Source organism: Argiope bruennichi, chromosome 5, assembly GCF_947563725.1.
Source record: "Argiope bruennichi chromosome 5, qqArgBrue1.1, whole genome shotgun sequence".
Taxonomy (NCBI): Eukaryota; Metazoa; Arthropoda; class Arachnida; order Araneae; family Araneidae; genus Argiope; species Argiope bruennichi.
The window spans coordinates 22278155-22300545 of record NC_079155.1 but is presented as its reverse complement, the minus strand read 5'-3'; the positions used below and the strand labels follow the sequence as shown (position 1 = coordinate 22300545).

General features: G+C 30.3%; 1 protein-coding gene across 5 annotated transcripts in view; it reads right to left on the bottom strand.

Moving 5' to 3' along the window:
* LOC129969153 (retinal-binding protein-like) overlaps positions 1-22391 on the bottom strand; it is a 73857-nt gene that overhangs the window by 1388 nt on the left and 50078 nt on the right. For all 5 annotated transcript variants that reach the window (XM_056083584.1, XM_056083583.1, XM_056083582.1 and 2 more), the window contains exons 8-12: positions 19539-19611; positions 18088-18168; positions 10210-10296; positions 6385-6491; positions 3947-4259 (exon numbers count right to left, since the gene is read on the bottom strand). In XM_056083584.1, coding sequence (XP_055939559.1) covers positions 3947-4259; positions 6385-6491; positions 10210-10296; positions 18088-18168; positions 19539-19611 — 661 coding nt within the window. The remainder of the gene's footprint in view (positions 1-3946; positions 4260-6384; positions 6492-10209; positions 10297-18087; positions 18169-19538; positions 19612-22391) is intronic.

Sequence of the window (22391 nt, the reverse complement as noted above, 5' to 3'; positions counted from 1 at the left end):
TTTTGACTTTAATAAAGTCTTTGACTTTAACTTTAATTAAGTGCTTTAGGATAGACAATATTTTTTGTTTTCCTTCGTCAGCAAAAACAAATAAACTTCTTTGATGTCCGACTCGTGAGCATCCAACATACAAATGGCCATGTGAAAAATATGGATTTTCTTGGACAAAGCAACAAGTTGGCAAAGTTTCATCGCCATTAGATGAATAGTACGGCAAGGCATAAAATACGAAAAACAACAACAACACACATTCATCTTTATATATCAGATATAATAATTGTACAATGCCTATAATCTTCGCGGGCGTGTAAGCAGTAAGTTGTCAAAGTTTTATTGCAATCGGATGAATGGTACGCCAGAGCATAAAATATGAACAAGCAAAAATTCATTTTTATATATTAGATGATTTTACACGCTTTTTTAAAATTTAATATCTTTTATTGCTATTTCTTATTTTTTAAAATAAACTGATGAATTTTTGAAAGAAATTATTAAATTATAAATGCATAGTAACTTCAATTTCCAGCCGATGTTTGTCAATACAATTTTGTTTTGAAATGTGATAATTTTAATTTAAAATAAATATACACAGAATTTCGTTTTATTGAATATTGCATATTATCTTTGTGAAAACCAATAAACATTATCTAGGAACAGGAGTGAATAATAATAGATGACGTGATATAAGCAACCTGTTGTAAAATCCAAATTTAAGCTTATGAAAGGATGTGTTTGTGAGTGTGTAGTGTCTAGACAGATCTGTCGAACTTAAACTATAAAATGAAGAGTCTAATAGTTATAATGTTGATTAAATACATGTGAAAGTTGAATTTTTCATTCTGATGTTGAAATTTTCTTATTTAACATTTCATATTGTTTTAGACGTTAGTATTTCACATTGTATTGTTTTATGATAGCGGAAAAAATCAATATAATCAAATAAAAAAAAACAAATTTCTTTTCAAAAAATTTATTTGGATTTCTTGCTCAATTCACTAAATTTTGAAAAAAAAAAATAGTTTTTCCAAATAACTTTTAAGAATTAAAAGCACTCTTGCATTTCATAGCCTAATTCCTTCATTTGACAGTCTATTGTTAGTTGCAAATTATTTGCTTATTATTCAAATATTTCTCTCTAAATTAAAATAAGAATGATAAAAATACATTTTAAATCAATTTCTAATAACTTCTATTTTTTAATTATGTAATAAGGAGCCAAATTAGAAAAACCAAAAATCATGAAAATTATTTTTGTATAATTTTAATTTTGAGATCAGTAAATTTTTGTATTTCATTCTCGCTCTCTTTTCTAAGGCATCTTCATTTGCAGTTATTTATTTCGATTTTTATCATTCGTAGTTCACCAGTGAAATTATTGCCACGAGGAAAAGTAAATGTGTAAAATAAATACTATTTTTGTACTTCATTTTAATTCTTTTATTTTATAACATTGAGATTTTTTATTTTTCTGAGATTCATCATGTCACGGATGAATCCTTATGGGTTCTGTTAATATTTAATAGAGAATTAATAAATACATCAACACTTTATTTTGACATTGCGATTATCCATTGCATTTCAAATCGAGGATTCTATCAAAATGATGAATTATATCACTTTATGAATTATACTTTAAGGATTATCTTGCATTTTACCGTGTGGTGAATTGTCGTCTGGGAAGAAAAAGGTCTTTTATTTATTTTAACTTAATTTGTTTGCTTATTAAATACTCAACTCAATTGCTTGCAGCAAACTAATATACTAGGAGAGCAAGTTTCTGTGCAATGTAGATTCTTTTTTTAAATAATCAGGATTACATACCAATTCTCGATTGAAAACGCAATCATTAAAGAGTCAAAAGACTAAGCAAGGGTTTCAGTAAAACGTCGATGACTGAAACTGCCATTCAACAACTACTCACATACAGAAGAAAGTTTGTGTATAATGGTACAAAGTACCAACTTCCCTTGTCCAAGTATGCTTCTCGATGTATAAAATGAAAAATGGTTAAGAATTTTATCACATACTTATTGGTGGCAACTACTGAGCAAAACCAATCGTCTTCTGCAATCAACAGATTGCAGTGGCTATTCGCTTAATCATAGTATGATATGAATTGGTACAATTTATTGATTTTAGTGATTTGAAAAGAATGCAGAGTATAATGATTGTTCTCAAAATGCTATATTTGTTGTTTTCTGCAAAACGAAGTACTATTTTTTCTAATTTAAAGGGTGTTTGTAATTTGGCCTCAAGATTCAAGGCAGTTGATCCACGGAATCCATTTCACATAATCTGTTATGCAGCAATGCTAAAATCTTATTATGTGAAATGGCCTCATTGATTTGCTTTTCTAGTATGATCGCAATTGGTCAAAACAGCCAGTAGCTTTATAAATTAGATATATATATCTACTAGATATACATACATATAAACTATTCTTTCAACTGTCTCTTCTATAAGGGTGCAACAGCCTTTCACTTTTCCGACGTAACATAAAGATACCACATACGAAAAATTTATCGAAGCTGATTTTTCATATATTAGACATAGCTTGTCATCCAATTTTGCATAGCCGTCTAATTCTGATTCTTTGTTGTATAACCGATCTCCCCAAGAAGTGTTTGAATAAGAATCACTGTGCATGTACTGCCTAAAAGTTGGCAGGTTAAATTAATTGATCAGAGAATTCTTCAATGTATAACCTATCTCTCCAAGAAGTGCTTGCATAAGAATCACCGTGCATATAGTGCATAAAAATTGGCAGGTTAAATTAACTATTCAGAGAATTCTTCAATGTATAACCTATCTCTTCAAGCATAAACATCACTGTGCATGTAGTGCATATAAGTTGGCAGGTTAAATTAATTGTTTGGAGAATTCTTCAATGTATAACCTATCTCTCCAAGAAGTTCTTGCATAAGAATCACTTTGCATGTGCATAAAAGTTGGCAGGTTAAATTAATTGTTCAGAGAATTCTTCAATGTATAACCTATCTCTCCAAGAAGTGCTTGCATAAGAATCACTTTGCATGTGCATAAAAGTTGGCAGGTTAAATTAACTATTCAGAGAATTCTTCAATGTATAACCTATCTCTTCAAGCATAAACATCACTTTGCATGTAGTGCATATAAGTTGGCAGGTTAAATTAATTGTTTGGAGAATTCTTCAATACATAACCTATCTCTCCAAGAAGTGCTTGCATAAGAATCACTTTGCATGTGCATAAAAGTTGGCAGGTTAAATTAACTATTCAGAGAATTCTTCAATGTATAACCTATCTCTTCAAGCATAAACATCACTGTGCATGTAGTGCATATAAGTTGGCAGGTTAAATTAATTGTTTGGAGAATTCTTCAATGTATAACCTATCTCTCCAAGAAGTTCTTGCATAAGAATCACTTTGCATGTGCATAAAAGTTGGCAGGTTAAATTAATTGATCAGAGAATTCTTCAATGTATAACCTATCTCTCCAAGAAGTGCTTGCATAAGAATCACCGTGCATATAGTGCATAAAAATTGGCAGGTTAAATTAACTATTCAGAGAATTCTTCAATGTATAACCTATCTCTTCAAGCATAAACATCACTGTGCATGTAGTGCATATAAGTTGGCAGGTTAAATTAATTGTTCGGAGAATTCTTCAATGTATAACCTATCTCTCCAAGAAGTTCTTGCATAAGAATAACTTTGCATGTAGTGCATAAAAGTTGGCAGGTTAAATCAATTGTTCAGAGAATTCTTCGATGTATAACCTATCCCTCCAAGCATAAACATCACTGTGCATGTAGTGTATAAAAGTTGGCAAGTTAAATTAATTGCTCAGAGATTACTCATATTATGTCAAATAAATTTTGTATGAAGCTCCTAAATATAAAAAATAAATGCAAGTATAAGCCATTTTAAATCTCTTTTTGTAGGAAAGAATAGGAACGAATACTTACATTTGCCTACTTTTTCACATTTGAGGCTTCCTTTCTCGGTTTCAAAAGAAGTATCTATTCTTTGTAGAGGAATGATTTCTACAGGTTCCAAATCTTCTAAAGAGTCGTCAGTAAAAAATAACGAGAAATTAATATCTCTGTGTTTTGTTTCGAATTCCCATTCGAGAAAAGAATTCTCTTCTTTTACATCGAAAGTTATTTCCTCTTTAGAAAATGGCGCAACTGTGATTTTCTCAACATCAGGGTCCAGAGACAATTTTTTAACCCTCTTGCTCACATAGTATTTCTTCGGTATAGGACAGCCTCGATGAATCTGTAATTTAATGATCAGTAATCATTATTTCTTGCTTTGAAATACTACCTTCCAAGCAAAGAATGAGAATTGAAATGATATTTGTTTGTATTTACCAAAACGTGCCGATAGAAGAAATACTGGCGCTATGGGAGTACAATTATGTATGAATTCATGAAATTCACGGAAAATAATCTTTTACGCATCAATATTAATGTCCCCTGGATACCGTGCAACATTTTCAATATGCTGACTTTCACTATGTGCAACATATTGCATACGGTGCATGATGTTCTCCACTGCTGCGTGTAACCCGTCATTTTCGATGTTTCTAATGGTACATAAGTCATGCAGGTATACATAAGATATGTACACCTGTATGCACCTATACGTAAGATGACATACCAACCCGTCTTATGTACATAAGACATGCAGGTTCGCTTAAGAACAAACACGACATTACACTGTATAGTGTAGAACAGTTTTACCCGTAAAGCATGCTGAGGTAAGGTAGGACCCATATTAAGACCACATCAACAATCAGTCACGAATAGCAGTTAAGAACGAACTGCTAACAAGTCGTTTGCGCTTCTCTTTTTACAAGGAAAGTATGGCCATGATGTCACTCACTCACTAGGAATTTTATCAATCCCGATATGCCAATTTCTCGTTCTTAAGCTACAGCAGCGCCACTATTTTTCCTATGGGCAACTGTTAGCATTTTTTTTTCGGAATTTATTTTTTCACGTCTTTCACAGTCTGTATATGAAATCTGATTTCATTTCGTTCATTTTTTTTAGCTATAAATGCCGCCACATAGGGAAAGTTATTTTATGGCCACCCTGTACTTTCTACGTGTTATTTGTACACGAATGATCGTAAGAGTATTATAACCATTATTTAGTTATTTTCTGATTGATAGTAATAATATAACTTTGAATGATTGAAATTAAATTGAGGAATAAACATGATTTTTTTCAGACCCGCCATATTGTTGGCACTCGTTCATGAATTACGAAATAATGAAACCTATGATTCTAAATACTTATATATTAGCTGGTCTCTCTGATAGTATGCTCGTTTTAAAATAAAATCGAATCTTTTTTTCCTTTTTTTTTGTTGCGTTTTAAGCACTTTTAAGCTGAAGCAAGAGATGAAAAACCAGGATGAATATTAACTTCAAAACGAAAAAAAAAAAAAAAAAGTATACTTAAAGTAAATTTACAGGATTTTTTTTCTCAGTAATTTTATTTTTTAGACAATATATGGTAATGTAACGAAATTATTATAACAAATAAATAGCTACGAAATATGCTGAATTGTTTAAAAAAAGTAAAACTTTCTATTAATTAATAACATCTGTTATTCAGGACAATACACAATGTTGGCAGATAAAATATATGACGAAACGTGGTAATATATTAAAATTATTGTAAAAGAAAATTGATAATTTTAGACAATTATGAAGCAACAAAGTTTAAAACTGAGTGTAGTAACTCTATTGAATTTTTCATTATCTTAAATCCATCTATCGTTTTGATAATTTAATGTGTAAGTGACTAAAATATTCTATTTTATTCTAAGTCTAAACTCTTCCCAAATAAATACATATTTTCAGATGAAATGAATAAAAAAAGGAACTCACAAAGGAATAATGAATTCTTCATAATGAATAATGAATTCTTCATTATCTTAAATCCAACTATCTTTTTGATGATTAAATGTGTAAATGATTAAAATATTCTATTTTATTCTAAGCCTAAACTCTTCCAAAACAAATATATATTTTCAGATGAAATGAATAAAAAAAGGAACTCACAAAGGAAAAAGGAATTTTTCATTATCTTAAATCCATCTATCTTTTTGATAATTAAATGTGTAAATGACTAAAACATTCTATTTGATTCTATGTCTAAACTCTTCCTAAAGAAGTATATATTTTCAGATGAAATGAATAAAAAAAGGAACTCACAAAGGAATAATGAATTCTTCATAATGAAGAATGAATTCTTCATTATCTTAAATCCATCTATCTTTTTGATAATTAAATGTGTAAATGACTAAAATATTCTATTTGATTCTAAGTCTAAACTCTTCCTAAAGAAATATATCTTTTCAGATGAAATGAGTAATTAAAGGAACTTACAAAGGTTTTACAGAGTGGATTTCCATCTGGGTCTGTTTTATTTCCTCCGAGATACATAGGTAAGTCATCGGCGTAGATGAACTCTAACAAATTATCTTTCCAACCATCTAGACACAAGGAAAATTCACTTTTTAATTCTGTTGAAAAAAATATACTTAATGTCTATGTATCTCTTATAAAACATAACAGAAATCGATCTTGTATTCGTATAATTTAACATCACCATTTCGTATTTCAGCATTATCTGATCAAATCAGGAGTATTATAGACTTGTACTGGGATCTTAAATATAAAATTATCGTAAATTTCTTTATCAAATATAAAATAAATTGATGTGTTTCTTGTTTTATAGGATTATCATACTTTTTTTAGATATACCTTTATAAGATTTAACGTATCCATAAAATGAAAGTTCTTAAAAAAAATTTTACATGCTATTTTTGCATTAAATTTTTAATGATATTATTTATTACGGATATAATCTTGGACGTATAGCATTTGCATATATGTTGTATTCGTTCCATTGTGTGGGAATATTTAAATGAAGTAAAATAGATAGAATTTTCAAAAAAGTGTATTTGTGATTTGAGTTCATACATGATATTTTAAGTGCCAGTATGCATTAGTATTAGGATACTAGATATTTTATGTATCAGTATTCGGATACTTTATATATCAATACTCCGATACCAGATATTTTATGTATTAGCAATCAGATAAAAGCCATGAAAATCAAGAATAGAAAATAAAGAAAATAACATTTCTCTTAAATAATTGACATCTCATTGCAAAAAAAAGAAGAAAAGAATCAGGAAAAAAAACAAGCAAGTATAATGAATACGTTCTAACGATCTAACAATGATTTTCTTTCTCTTTATTTATGTTTATATGTAGAATTGCCCTGTCATAAAAAAAATCACTTTTTCTTTCCTTTTCTATTTAAATTGGAAGTCTGTGCTCACAGAAAGCGAAATTTATTTAAATTGATGATCACTCAGATTTTCTTTCGAATAAATGGCATTCATGTCAAGAACGGTTGTTTTTTTCGAATGCAACCAATATAAGAATAATTAATTTTTCACTTATTGTAGTATTTTTTACAAGAAAGTACAAGAAATCTAGAAGTCAATGTTTTTTTAGTAGCGCCATCCAGGACCAAGAGTACGACTTATCTACAATCTTTTTTACGGGGTGGACTTTATTCATACATTTCATTCACTCATTCATAGATTGGAATTTAGACCTGAATCAGAGAACGATCAACCCTGATCCACTACCCCAGGGGCATTACTCTCGCCATGGAGGACTTCGTGACCACGACATATTAATATGTGCGCCAGCCACCACAAATACGGAGAGCTTTCGGCCAGTGGGGTTCGAACTCGCTACCTGATGGACGCGAATTCCAACCAGGTTATCCCGGCCCTGCCTTTAATCATGGGAAATAAGTAGACAGTGTAAATTTATAAATTGTAAACGCCCAAGTAAAATTAAGAAATGAGTTTATTCTTAGGAAATAGTCTTGTTATCAGTTTTGATAATGTTGTACAGCCATTAATGAAGTGACTAATTTAATAGATGTAACATAAGAAAAGGTCAACATGTAGAAATTTTACAATAATTCACAAATTAAATTAGAGGATTCTGCTTTTCATGATTATTTTTTTTAAATTTCTCCATTAGTAATGCTTTTTGAAATATAATGAATGTAAAACTGATGATTATTTTGAAATTAATCTATGCTCGTTATTTCTTTCGCATTAAAAAAAATTATCGCCAAAATTTCTGTTGCTCTTAGAATTTTCCATTTTGAAACCAATTCAGATTTGCTGCGAAGTCGCCAAATGATCGTTAAAAGACTATATTGAAGATGAGGTTACAATAAAAGGGTTATAATGTACCCTCTCCAATGCGTCATAATATTGAGTTTTGATAAGTAAATTGTTATGTTGCTTTACAGAGCAGTTGTTCATTTAGTAATTTCAATAAGGAGAGCAACAAAAGATTGGTCTGATTTGGGGAAAGGATGTTTGGCTCATAGGAAGGGAATAGGTTAATAGGACAAATCTATTCAAAGGAAATCTTTATGTCTGCCTGTTCAAGCACAAGTGAATTAGGTAGCTATAAAATGTAAAAAGTTAGACTGATAATAAACAGATTTAGCATCTAAAATTTAGATTCTTAACAAATTTTGAATGAAATTTCCTAAAAGGTTGACTGTCTGTCAATCGGTATTTCGCATTCTTACAATAACTCATAAAAGCAATGATTAAAATCAATGAAGTTCAATATGTAAATTTGTGACTACAACTGCAGTTCTATATGAAACTTTGCTTGCAATCGGTCAGTAACAAGATGTCCAAAATACACATTCGCACGAGAGATTCAGTAAACATGTTCATGCGAAAGATACGTATTTAATTACTTTTCGCCAATGACATGCTAGGCCTTATTCAATGTCCTTAATATATTTGGGGTGATAGGGATAAAACATTCAAGAAATTTCAGGCAGATCGCTCCTAATGTGTAGATTTTGTTCTGTTTATTTTAAAGAAAAATAATAGAACACATGATTTTCAAAACAATAAAAAGTTCAATAATAAGTTTTCAAATTCTAAAATTTAATTAAAACGAAAGTTAATTAAAAATTAAGCAAGTTCGAATAGCTTTTCAGCTGTCTGTTCTGAAGAAATTATTAAATTAAGTTTATTTGTACATTATATTACAACACAAATAATAATGTTTTTCTGAAATGTGCCAATTTCGTTTCTATGTAGTTTTTTTCAATTATAACACATTTTTAGTTTAATTATAGTAACTAACTAGACTGTCTCAATTAGATTAACTAAGTTAACAAGAATATTTCAATTAAATTAATAATTTTTATCGTTATAAGAAATTTAAACTAATTCGATAATCCATGAGAGATTTGCCTGTTCTTTTGTCAATGCTAAAACTAAAATGTAAATTTTTTTCTTTGGACATAAAATTTGAAATAAAATTTTCTTTTCCTCTGTTATTCAAAACACATGCATTTTTAATTCATATTGTAATAAATTGATTTTATTGTTTATTCTATATTACGCAATATTATTAGTAACAAATTAAAATTTTAACCCATTAAGTATTGATCCGGCCCAAGAAGCCGTGCAAATTTTATCCTGGTAAGCAGGTTTCTGTTCCAAGCGAAAGGTACAGGATGCAAAATGAGAACATCCTAGGTGATTACTCATTTTGCATCCAACGCATCTTACTTGAGACAATAATTGGTCTGCCAGGATATAATTTGCGTGGCCGGTTGGGCCTTATCAATAGTGAAAAGGGTTAAGGAAATGCATTTCATATTTAAAGTTTTATAGTAAGTAAAGCTAGTATTTCTTCCAACAAGCTGGTCGCTATAAGCTAAAAGTTTTAATATTTGTTTCGCATTTATGAATTCCACACACACTGTCGTGGCTGGTTCGTGAGTGCTTTCAATAAATAGGCAAATAGAAAACTTAACAGATTTATTGAAGATTCGTTCGAGTTACTCTGCTCAGTAACTCCTTCTCCTCCAAGAGCAAACACTCGAATGACATCACTCTTTTTTAATTACACTCGCGCTAGTTGCATAGCGCCATCTATGAACGTTTATTTCCTAACGCTTCAAAATCCAATCACTACACACACATTTTAAAATTTTATCCTAATTATCCGTATTAATTGAATTTTAAATATGGGATAGTAAACGAATGAAGGATAAATTTTATCGTCGAACATTAATTTAAACAAAACAGATATTCACAATATTCTGTTAAAAGGCGATAAAAAAAAAACACACCGTACCTTTGCCATGGATTCGGACTTTTTGAAGTATTGAATCTGGAAGAACTCTTTTGGCCGCATTATACATCCATCCAAAATAAATAGGAGCTGAAAATATTCAAAAGCCAGAAAAATAAGATTTAATATTTTTGATAAAATTTATTTTCTTTAATTGTAACGATATCTGGAAGACAGAGACTTTTTTTTGAAAAATTGTGTATTATTTCAGATAAAATATTTACAATGCGAATCACATACTGATTGCCTAGGAATATTTTTCAATCTCATCTACATATGAACTGGTCATTTTAATGAAAAAAAATCATAGATACACTGCATTAACAATCTGATAACATGAGAACAAATAGAAAAAGGCTCTAATAGTTAATTATAAAAAAATTGATCCAAATCGTTAGAGGTGTTTCAGATATGCACGATATCTATCTATATCTATATCTATATCTATATCTATATCTATATCTATATCTATATCTATCTATCTATCTATATGTAATGATATTTTAACTCTAATTTCAATTTAATTAATTTTCATAATAACTTCATCTTAATTTAGCCCATAGTAACTTCATTCTAAAATATTCTCTTATTTCGTGATCCAATTCCACTGTCTCAACTTAATTAATTCAAGAGAAGCTTTGTTAAATCAGCTAAAATCTAACTTTCCCACACTACGCGTGAAGAGATAACATACCGCTGATCAAGCAAATTCTTTTTTTAAATCTCCCTGTGTTTCCTCTACCTTGACCACCCGTGTAATGAAAATCCCTATCGAAATCTCATAATACATTAGCACTGTAAAGAAAGATTTTCCCTATCAAAATCATACGTTATATAAGACCAGGGATAAAATGTCCAAGAGCTCTTCCCTCATTCCTTTCTGTGTCGTTCTGTGTGCTCGTCGCTTGTAATATGCCTGCTTCTTCAAAATGAAATAAAACGACGTCACGAAATTAAAAGTATCTTCATTGTCTTCAAACTGCATTCTACTTCACAAAAATAATATATATATATATATATATATATATATATATATATTAATTTGCCAGTAAAGTTTGGAAGAAAATTGATTTACATTTATCAGTAAATTAATCATTTCTTCATTAATTTTTTTTGTATGCTCGAAAAATACAGCGTTGTATCACTTCATGTGTGCTTATGTGTAGTAAACAGTTACTTATACTGATTGTTTCTCTTATTCTTCTTATTACTGTTCATTATACTGCTCTAAATGTATTATGTAATATATATATATATATATATATAACATATATTTTTGAAGCAGCTTCATGGCCGAAGAGAGAGAAGACGCAATTGAATTTTAAACTTCGCTTTATTCCATCCCTCGAAACATATTTTATGTACATGAAGAGCGTACAGAGCTGACTTCCGTTCACCAGCGATACAAGAGCAGAAGAGCTTGAAGAGAACGAAATAGTTTCCCCCCGTCATTATGTACTATGGGATTCTGATAGGTATTACCTTAGGTATCTTTTAAAAGAATTTTTTTAGGTTGACAGATCACTCGGAGCGTGTGAAAATGTAGATTTAAACCTTTTTAGAACTCGTGTAGCATTAATTAAATAAAAATTAAGGAACTAAGAGAACATTTCAGAATCAAGTTAATACGGGATGAATTAAGAAGTTTAACTATTAACTATTAACTGAAACTTTAGAAATTAATTAGGGATTGAATAGTATATATATATATATATGGGAAGCGCTGACAGATTTCGTATCCTGTATGGCGCCATGTTGGCCATGTTGCGTCACGTCATTAATCACGTGATGCTTTCCCGCCATTATTTGCAGACTAGTTTTGGGTAGTGAGACTGTAAGACGTACAGCTCACGCTCATGTACCTTTGTGTGTTTTATGTTAGAATAGTAATGTTTTGACCTTTAATTATAATAAATATATTTTCGTATTAATGCTCGTCGTTGCCTTTCCCCACATTTTGGGGGGCTTGGCCTTTCTCGTGAATACCCCTAGCAAATCCCGCCAAATTGTTGAACGTTAGTACAATTTAAGACGCTAAATTGATGCTAAAAGTTTTGATAAGAGTGGATTTTTGCCGTGGATGTTTTACTGGACTGGTGAATGGACGTTAGTGCACGTTTTGGATGGATATGATTCAAGTGGAAACGTTCAAGGTTCAATTACTTCGTGTTCTTGTGCAACTGTGGTGACATATACTGGCTGCTTTAAAAAATGAACATTATCCTGTTCGACATTTCTAAATTACAGAAGAAATTGAATTATTTGGAAATGTGTGAATCATTTAAGAGTGAATAATTCGACTGCTCCCAACCAGGTAGGCGCAATTTTTTCCTCACATCTTTCCCCTTTAAATAAATGCGATTCTTGATAAGTTTGTAATTTATAGTACGTTACTTTATTTCCTTCTCCCTTTAAATTTTAATCCCGAGTGAATGTGTATTAGTTCTGTTTTAATTCATTACAATGTCTTTAAAACTAGGCGATATTCAATTAATCGCTAACTCCCTTAAATATGCAAAAACTAATACCGTAAAATTGCTTAACTCTGTGTTAGGTTACAGTCATTTTGACCATTCTTCTCGAAAAAGAATGAGAAATTTTGAAAGATTTGAAAATTTAGATGTAGAAAAACATAAAGAAGAATTGTTGAAGATTTTTTCTTTATCTGACTTTAACTCCGTTTCTACTTTATTACACTTAGAAGTAACTGAGATCGACAAAGATGCTTTGTGTGAAAATATTTTTAAAACCCTAACAAATTTAAATGAATTTCAGAACTCGCTAGATACTAGTTTTTTATCGGAAACAGAAGAAAAACCTTTATCTCCTCAACAGATTTCTGAAACCGAAAGTTCATCAAGTAATGGGGGTAATAATTCTTCCTTCCCCATCCCCGTAACTTCAGACGAAACATTAATAAATAACAGTCAGACATTAATTACTGGTGCCGAAAGAGAATCACTCGAAAATGATCCCTCGAATAACCAAACGATGAATGAAATAAACCTTCAGTTTTTTTTTATTACGCGATCTCTGTGGTAGTGGTAGAAACTTCACAGGCAATGATCCCTATTCGATTAAAAGTTTTTTTTTTGCGATGTTGAAGAGATTTTTTTGCTATTTCCTTCTTTAAGCGAACAACAAAAATTAATCTTTGCAAAGAGGTTAGTTTCCGGCGCAGCTAAATTTTTTTATTTTCTCAAAGAAATCTAAATTCCTATCATGCTTTTAAAAGTGCTTTCATTAATGAATTTTCCGATAAAGTAACTTCTATTGAAATACATAAACAACTAGAAAGACGTAAAATGCGCTCGAATGAAACTTTTATGCAGTATTTTATTGCCATTCGTAAAATTGCGAATCAGTCTGAAACCCTTATTGATGAATGTTCTGTTATTCAATACACAATAAATGGGATACAGGGTTACCCTTCTGATAAAGTTATTCTTTACGGTGCAAAATGTTTAAAGAAAAATTACGAATTTTCGAAACTATCGTAACTGCAATGAACGCAAATAATTCAAAGACGTGGTATTCTAGATATGCTAATGACGGCCAAAGACGTGGTATAATGCATAAAATCCCTTTCCAACAAAGAGAATCAAAATCGAATCTTAGTAATTCGACAAACAGTAAGATGCGTTGTTTTAACTGCAACGATTTTGGACATATCGCAAAGTCTTGCCCTAATCGTAATCGTGGTTCTAAATGTCTTTCTTGTAATCTTTTTGGACATAAATCTTCCGATTGTCACCGTTCTACTCGGAATGATAGTTCTACCCCACGTGATAATGTCAACACTTTACATTTATTGCATTCTCCGTCGAATATGCATAAAGAGGTTGTTATTCTTAATAATACACTTTCCGGATTAGACGATACTGGTAGTTTTTCGACACTTCTCAAACATTCTGCATGGATTAAACTAGGATCGCCGCCGTTGACGAATAACAAGATAACACTAACTGGATTCGGTTTTTCCCAAACTAAAATAATAGGTTCCTTTGAATCTGAAATTATTATTGACAAACAAAGTTTCCCTGTTTTTATTTCTGTGGTATCTAATAATTGTACTACTTATGATCTAATAATAGGTTGAGACGTAATAAATCAGGCAAATTTGACAATTACACCTGACAGTGTTGTATTTTCTAACATTTCTAAATCTGATGATCCTGTTTTATAATGGCTATTTCTGCCGAAACTCCCACGTTTGATATAGGTTCGAATATTTCTAAACAAACTCGCAATGAGGTTGAACAGATTTTGTTAGCCTATAAACCTAACAAAACTAAAACCGCGAACATCGCACTTGATATAACGCTTACTGACGATGAGCCAATTTTCCACACTTCTCGACGTTTACCCTTTGCCGAACGTGATATAGTAAATGCGCAGATAGACGAGTGCTTAAAAAATGGAATTATAGAACCAGGTTCTTCACCCTATGCTAGTCAAGTTGTCGTAGTTCGTAAGAAAGATGGAAAACATAGAGTCTGTATAGATTATTGAAAATTAAATCGTAAATTAGTTAAAGACCATTATCCACTACCATTAATTGATGACATTTTAGATCGTCTTCAAAATGCTAAAATTTTCAGTACTCTCGATTTGCGTAACGGATTTTTTCACGTGCCTGTAAAAGAAAAAAGTCGTTGTTACACCAGTTTCTTCACAAATACAGGTCAATTTCAATTCCGTTATATGCCATTCGATTTAAGTTCATGTCCTTCTGTCTTTATGCGATACATAAATGCCGTTTTTCGTGATCTTATTGCAAAAGGCATTGTCCTCCCGTATATGGATGACATCGTCATTCCCGCAAATAATGAATCTGAGGCTCTCGAACGCCTTAACACTGTTCTAAAAGTAGCTCGCGATTATGGACTAGATATAAACTTTAAAAAATGTCAATTTTTGTATAGTCAGATTGAAATTTTGGGTCACGTAGTAGAACACGGCAAATTGCTCCCTTCACCCTCCAAAACTAATGCCGTTCTTAATTATCCTGAGTTAAAAAATGCAAAAGACGTACAACGTTTTATAGGTCTTACGGGATACTTTAGAAAATTTATCCCCTCATACTCTACTATAGCAAAACCAGTTAGTGATCTTCTTCGTAAGGACAGCCCTTTTCTATTTCAAGCTCAGCAAAAAAACTGTGTTTTTAGGCTTAAAACAGTTACTTTCTGATAAACCCGTTTTAACTATTTTTAATCAAGGCAGTCCCATTGAAATTCATACAAACGCGTCAATTGATGGCTTGGGGGCAGTCCTACTACAAAAATCCAAATTCCATCCAGTGTATTATATGTCCAAGAAAATGTCTGACAACGAAAGAAAATACACCAGCTATGAGCTGGAGGTACTCGCCATTGTAGAAGCTCTTAAAAAATTCCGAATTTACATCCTCGGATCACACTTTAAAATTATCACTGACTGTAATGCATTCGTCAAAACGTTAAATAAAAAAGAAATGAATTCCCGCATTTCGTGATGGGCATTATACCTTCAGGATTTTGACTATGAAATAGAGCATCGAACCGGTTCAAAGATGACTCATGTCGACGCTCTTAACCGAAGCCCATGCTGCATGATCATTCAAGACTGTGCCAATCTTCAAATTTTGAAAGCTCAACAGACAGATGAGCATATTACAGCTGGACTTCCTAGATGAAACGGTCAGGTAGAAAGACTTAATTCTACTATCATATCTGTACTCTTCAAGCTATCCATAGAAAACCCTGAGAAATGGTATAGCCATGTTGCTTCCGTTCAGAAAATTATTAATTCTACATTTCAACGAAGTATCAATTCTACTCCATTCGAAATTCTGTTTGGAACTTAAATGAAATCTAAGCATGATCTAAAAATCCTCGAAATCGTCAATGAAGAGATCCAGTCTGCATTTCTCCAACAGCGTGATGAACTCCGTAAAGATGCAAAGCAACAAATCCTCAAAATCCAAGAAGAAAATCGCCGTACCTACAATCTGCGTAGGAAACATGCTCAAAAATTTCAATTGAATGATCTCGTCGCAATCAAGCGCACTCAATTTTGCCTTGGTCTGAAATTGAAACAAAAATTTCTCGGACCATATAAAGTGATCAAAATTAAAGCAAACGACACATACGATGTTGAAAAGTGTGATTTCTTCGATGGACCATCAAAAACAACTTGTGCAGAATATATGAAACCATGGTCCAGCAATATAGAATATATCACTTGAATTGTGTTTTAAAAGAAAACACTGAACTCTACTTAAAGAGAAAAAGAACTATTTTCCTTCTTTTTGTGTGTGTATATTTGGACGATATAGACTTTGATTTTAATTCTATTTATTTTGTGTTATTGTATTTTTATATGCTGAACACTAATATTATTTTTATTTTTAGTTAGTTATTCGATATTTCCAGTGCACGCTATTGTATTGCTATATACTTATGCTGTCACGGATGGTATGACTATTTTAATTTGTTTTATCTTGTGAATATTTCAATTTTACATATTATTATTTTCCTGTATTTGCTGTTTGTTTCATATATTTACTTCAATGTACTGTATACCATAAGGCGAGGTCGCCTATCCTGTCATGATGGCCGATGTGGGAAGCGCTGACAAATCTCGTATCCTGTATGGCGCCATGTTGTGTCACGTCATTAATCACGTGCTGCTTTCCCGCCATTATTTGCAGACGAGAGTTGGGTAATGAGACTGTAAGACGTACAGCTCACGCTCATGTACCTTTGTGTGTTTTATGTTAGAATAGTAATGTTTTGTCCTTTAATCATAATAAATGTATTTTCGTATTAATGCTGGTCGTTGCCTTTCCCCACATTTATACACACACACACACACACACACACACACACACACACACACACACACACACACACACACACACACACACACACACACACACACACACACACACACACACACACACATACACACACACAACTATTTTGTTGTCACGAATGAAGTAGCAATCGATTTCAATATGTGGACTTAACTTCACAAATGATTTTAAAGTTTAATAAAAATTAAAAACCAATACCATTTCCAATGTCTAGAAAATATCTTAATCTTACACATTTATATACGGAAACTATCACTAAACAGAGAATGTCAAATATCTGCTGAAATAATTGAGATATATTAACCAAAATTTATACACCATTTTAATTAATTTTTTCTGTGGGAATTCTATTTATGATATCAAACTGTTGCAGGAAATGTTAAAGTTTGTACAATTTTATTATATGTAAACAATTCTTTACTACCTTTAACGGTACATTTAGTTTATACATAAGATGATTTATTGTAGAATAAAGTTCGCTGGCTACTTTTTTTAAAACTTTTTTTATAATATGTAGCCATTTTTTTATTTTTAATTATTGAAAGTAGATGAAATTCTTAAATACTTTACATAAAATATTTAAGATGTTTTGAATTTCATTTTTTACTACAATTTTCGAGGGAAAGTTTAATAATACTCATTACCTAAATAGCGAGGTAAAGTTTTCTTAATTTCTTAGAAAAATCACTCTCTTTCACTTTTTTAACGAGTAAAGAAATTAACTGGAACCTAATATTTTTGAAAATAAAATTCTCTCACAATTAAAAATGGTAGCACAAAATTCACTCTAGTCACTCACTTAAAATTAAGGAATTAAATATTAATGAAATTCAACAGATTGCAGCATGCGGTTGCGCAGCTCTATATATTCTGGTTTTGCAATCATTACAGACACTTCATAAGTAGCTTGGAGATTTCGATAATTTATTTTTATACTTCTTGCTCATACTTTTCTATAAACTATTCCCAGAATTAGAAAATCGTAAAAAAAAAGTGAGAACAACACACAAAATTTTACTTACCATTAATTACAACGATTCGTCTGATTGTTTCCGGATAATTGTCGACAAACATCCGCATTAACATAACTATAAGTTGGATAGCTGAAAAATAAAAATAAAATTTTCATTTAATAAATAATATTCTATGCAATCAGTCAAACTAATAGGATCAATTGCTGTTACTATCAATCATTCTAATAGGATCAATTGCAACTGTAATCAATCAGTTTAATAGGATCAATTGCAATTGCAACCAATCAATCTAATAGGATCAATTCCAGTTGCAATAAATCAATCTAATAGGATCAATTGCAATCACAATCAATCAGTCTAATAGGATCAATTGAAATTGCAATCAATCAGTCTAATAGGATCAATTGCAATTGCAACCAATCACTCTAATAGGATCAATTGAAATTGCAATAAATCAGTCTAATAGGATCAATTACAATTGCAACCAATCAATCTAATAGGATCAATTGCAGTTGCAATAAATCAATCTAATAGGATCAATTGCAATCACAATCAGTCAGTCTAATAGGATCAATCGAAATTGCAATCAATCAGTCTAATAGGATCAATTGAAATTGCAATCAATCAAAATGAGTCTGAGATAAGAACACATGAGATAATCTTTGAAAAATTTCTGAGATACTTTCATGCTCAAAAGCTTGTTGAACTTTTTTTATTTTGACAATCGTCTTGAGAAAAAAAAGAACGATATTCAGCTAGAATAAAGAATTAAAACATGAAATTAAATTTTCTTATAGATATTAAAGGGAATTGTCTTAAAGCCATAAAAAGGTACTTAATAATGTAATAGTTAATGTTGCTTAAATTTTACTAAGAATATTTGTAAAAACAATATTCTTGATACTGCCTATTTTAGCCTAGGTTCTAATTAGGCTCTGGACAATACTAGATTTTGCTCTGGACAATGTTATAAGCAGTTGACAATGTGAAAATATTGCAATTAATAATTAGATTAGCTTTGTACAAACTCTGACGAGAAAGTTATTCATTAGTGTTGCCACAACCGGTGTGTCTAAAAGTAGAATTAACAAATGAGATCTTTTTAAACTAATTTGCTTTTTATATGGTGTTAATTAAAGCTTTACTTTTCCTTTTTTGTCTACATTTCACCTTCAAATGCAATATAAATTTTTACTATGATATAATAATAAATAAATTATCATTAAATAATAATAAATAAATTATCATTAAATAATAATAAATAATAAACCATTAAATATTTCAAACAATATTGGCAAAATAAGAACATCAAATGTCGTGGGGAAGGTGACTCGCTCTCTACCAATCACAAAGCGAATAAAATGCAATGTTTACATAAGAATATTTTATATAATAGAGAAATAAAGTAAATTTCACTATTAGAAAATGTACAAAAAAAAAAGGAATAAATGTTACAAGGGTAAAATCTCTTACACAGGTTGTTAAAAAATGAAACTCACTTTTCATGCTCATTGCATTCGCATATAACATATTCTCAAATTCATAAATTGCTGAATACATAGGCTTGTCAAGCTGAAATTTAAATGAAAAGGAGAAATTATATATCGCCATTTGTTTCGCATAAAAACATACTATATGTAATCAAAATATTTCTTTTCTCAAAGGCCATATAAAAGGATTTAAAATTTAAAAAATTGGATGGAAGCAAGTTATGAAGAAAAGGTAGATGATGAAATTATCAGCAGCTATTCTTATATTATTAAGAAGTATTTTGTACTTCCACAAAAGTTAAGGTGGGTTTACACTCAGCCAGTTTTAAAATTCTAATAAATCACGCATGCGCAGAAGAAAGATTGCACATGCGCTGAAAGAGCGGACAATAACTAAGTTCTTGTCTCGACTGGACAAGTACTTACGACTGTACAGTTTCTGCACATGCGTGGTTTTAATGGATGGATTATAGCTGAGTATAAACCCACCATTATGCTAAGAAACAAAGACGAAATATCAACTTTTGAAATTTTGGGATTTAATCTAAACAGCATCTTAAGATTGGATAGAACATCAGCATTTGGAGGAGTCAGATATGGAAAGATTCGTGGGTGAATCCATAATTATATGGAATGAAAAAAAGGTAAGTTCTCCACTCAGAGGTTTCATACATCTTAAGATGCAATAGAACAGTACTATTCATTTCTTTTCGCAAAGGGCATTATATTGGCATCAAAAATATCTAATTATATATATATATATATATATATATATATATATATATATATATATATATATATATATATATATATATATATATATATATATATATACATCTCGGAGCGAGTTTTTTCAAATTTCAATTAACTAATTAAAAATTAAATGAGAATAATAAAAATTAAAAATTAACGTTTTCTTAGTAGCTCAAAAAGAACATAAACTTAAAGTTCATTCCTATTTTTAACAATACAATTTTTATCTTTAAGTTTTTTTATTATTTTTAATTAAATTTTGGAAAATAAATTAAGCATATTTTCTTAGAATATATTTCGTTTGAAATAAAAAATGAAATTTAATCTACTAGGTTAAGCTACGCATACACGAGAAAGACTTTTATTAGTGTACTGCTATCAAATTTACAAAACCTCAAATTAAAAGATTAAAATGATTCTCACTACAAACTAAACTTAGAAAATAATAGTTTTTAGAGCATATTAGTATTATTTTCTAAAAAAAATGAAATAAATTTTTGTGACATTTTAAAGATTACCTATAATCCCGTGTTGTTATTTTAAGTAAGGATATTTTATAAAACATGTTAACCACTTCAATCGGGGCCCAACATATAATTTCTAAATGGTTAATAAAAGATTAATTCATGTAATAGGAAAGATAATTTAAATGAAGTAAAGAATTATATTTTACTTAGTTTAAGTCGATAAATGTTCTAATGAATTATGCATTCCTCAGCCCTATGAGTCACACTTAATAAAACTTAAGTGAAGCTCAAACACTTGAAATAAAAAAATAAAAAAATCTATGCATATGTGACTAAAATTTATTAAGTAAAATGAATTTAAATATCCTTATTTTATAAAAATGCCTGAATTTTGACCAATAAATTAACCGTCTCAAAGAAGATACGGCAATCAGTGTACAGAGTTCTCCAAGTTTGATTCGCCTAGAACAATAAAATTGTTGAATGTTCTAAAATAGTGACACTCAAAACTTTCCAATTCAGTTAAATAGAAACACAGAAGATTGAATTTTTTTTTAATTTAAAAGATAAAGTGTAAAATATTTTACTGAATATGATTCCTTAGGACAAAAGGACTATATAAAATTCAGGCTACATAATTGTTTTCATAAGCATATATATTGATTGAAGTAAAAGAAAATGTTATTCAAATCATTTAGAGAGTTTTATCAACTGAAAGTACATATTTATCTCTAATAATTTAGAAATAATTCGTTGGACCAAGATTAGAGCATACATTCAATAAATAATTTTTTTCTGGGAAATAGTAATTTTGTAATATCAAATCTGATATACTCAGTCATTCTGTAACCCTATACAAAAACGTCTAAGTAACTTAATTTTTAAATTTGCAAAATATGAGTATTTTATGAAATTTTCTCATAAACTCATCATGAGGCATATAGAGCGCCATCTATCGAATTCTGAGAAATAATAATATTTTGAAATAAAATTTAATGAGCCGGGTTAGTAATAAGTCGCATTAAGAGACTCCATTATTGCTAATTATTCTCTTACATAATTTTGTAATGTGCCCAAGAATTATCAAACACTTTCCATATTGCAAAGTAGAGAATATTATAAAACATGGTCTCCCAAGCTTTCATACATAACGAGCTACATTTCAGAAACCAAATCAGCAGAGATTAACTTTATCCTAAGTGAATGATTTTTTCTTCCGTGGAAAACAATATACACTCTTTCAGAAAAAAGGTTTAATGCCAGCAACCCCCCCCCCAAAAAAAAAAAATTGCGAAGAAAAAGCGTTGTTAAATATAATAAATGTTAAATATATATTTGTTGTTAAATATAATAAATGTTTACTTGATGATGACGAGCAATATATTCAGATGATAATGAAACACTTCAGAATTAATGCGTCCACAGATTGAGTTAACGTGCTTAAGGTATTTTCGATTAGGTGGGTTCGCCCAAGGTTAAATATAACTTTGGCGACACTGTGCATAAAAATAAAAGATGATATTCGCATTAAATGTAAAATCATCTCGCTTGAAAAGAGATTCTTTACATATTCGAATTTGTAAAGAATCCGCTTATTGGAAAGACACTTGTCTTTTTTTTTTGTAATTAGACACGAATCGCT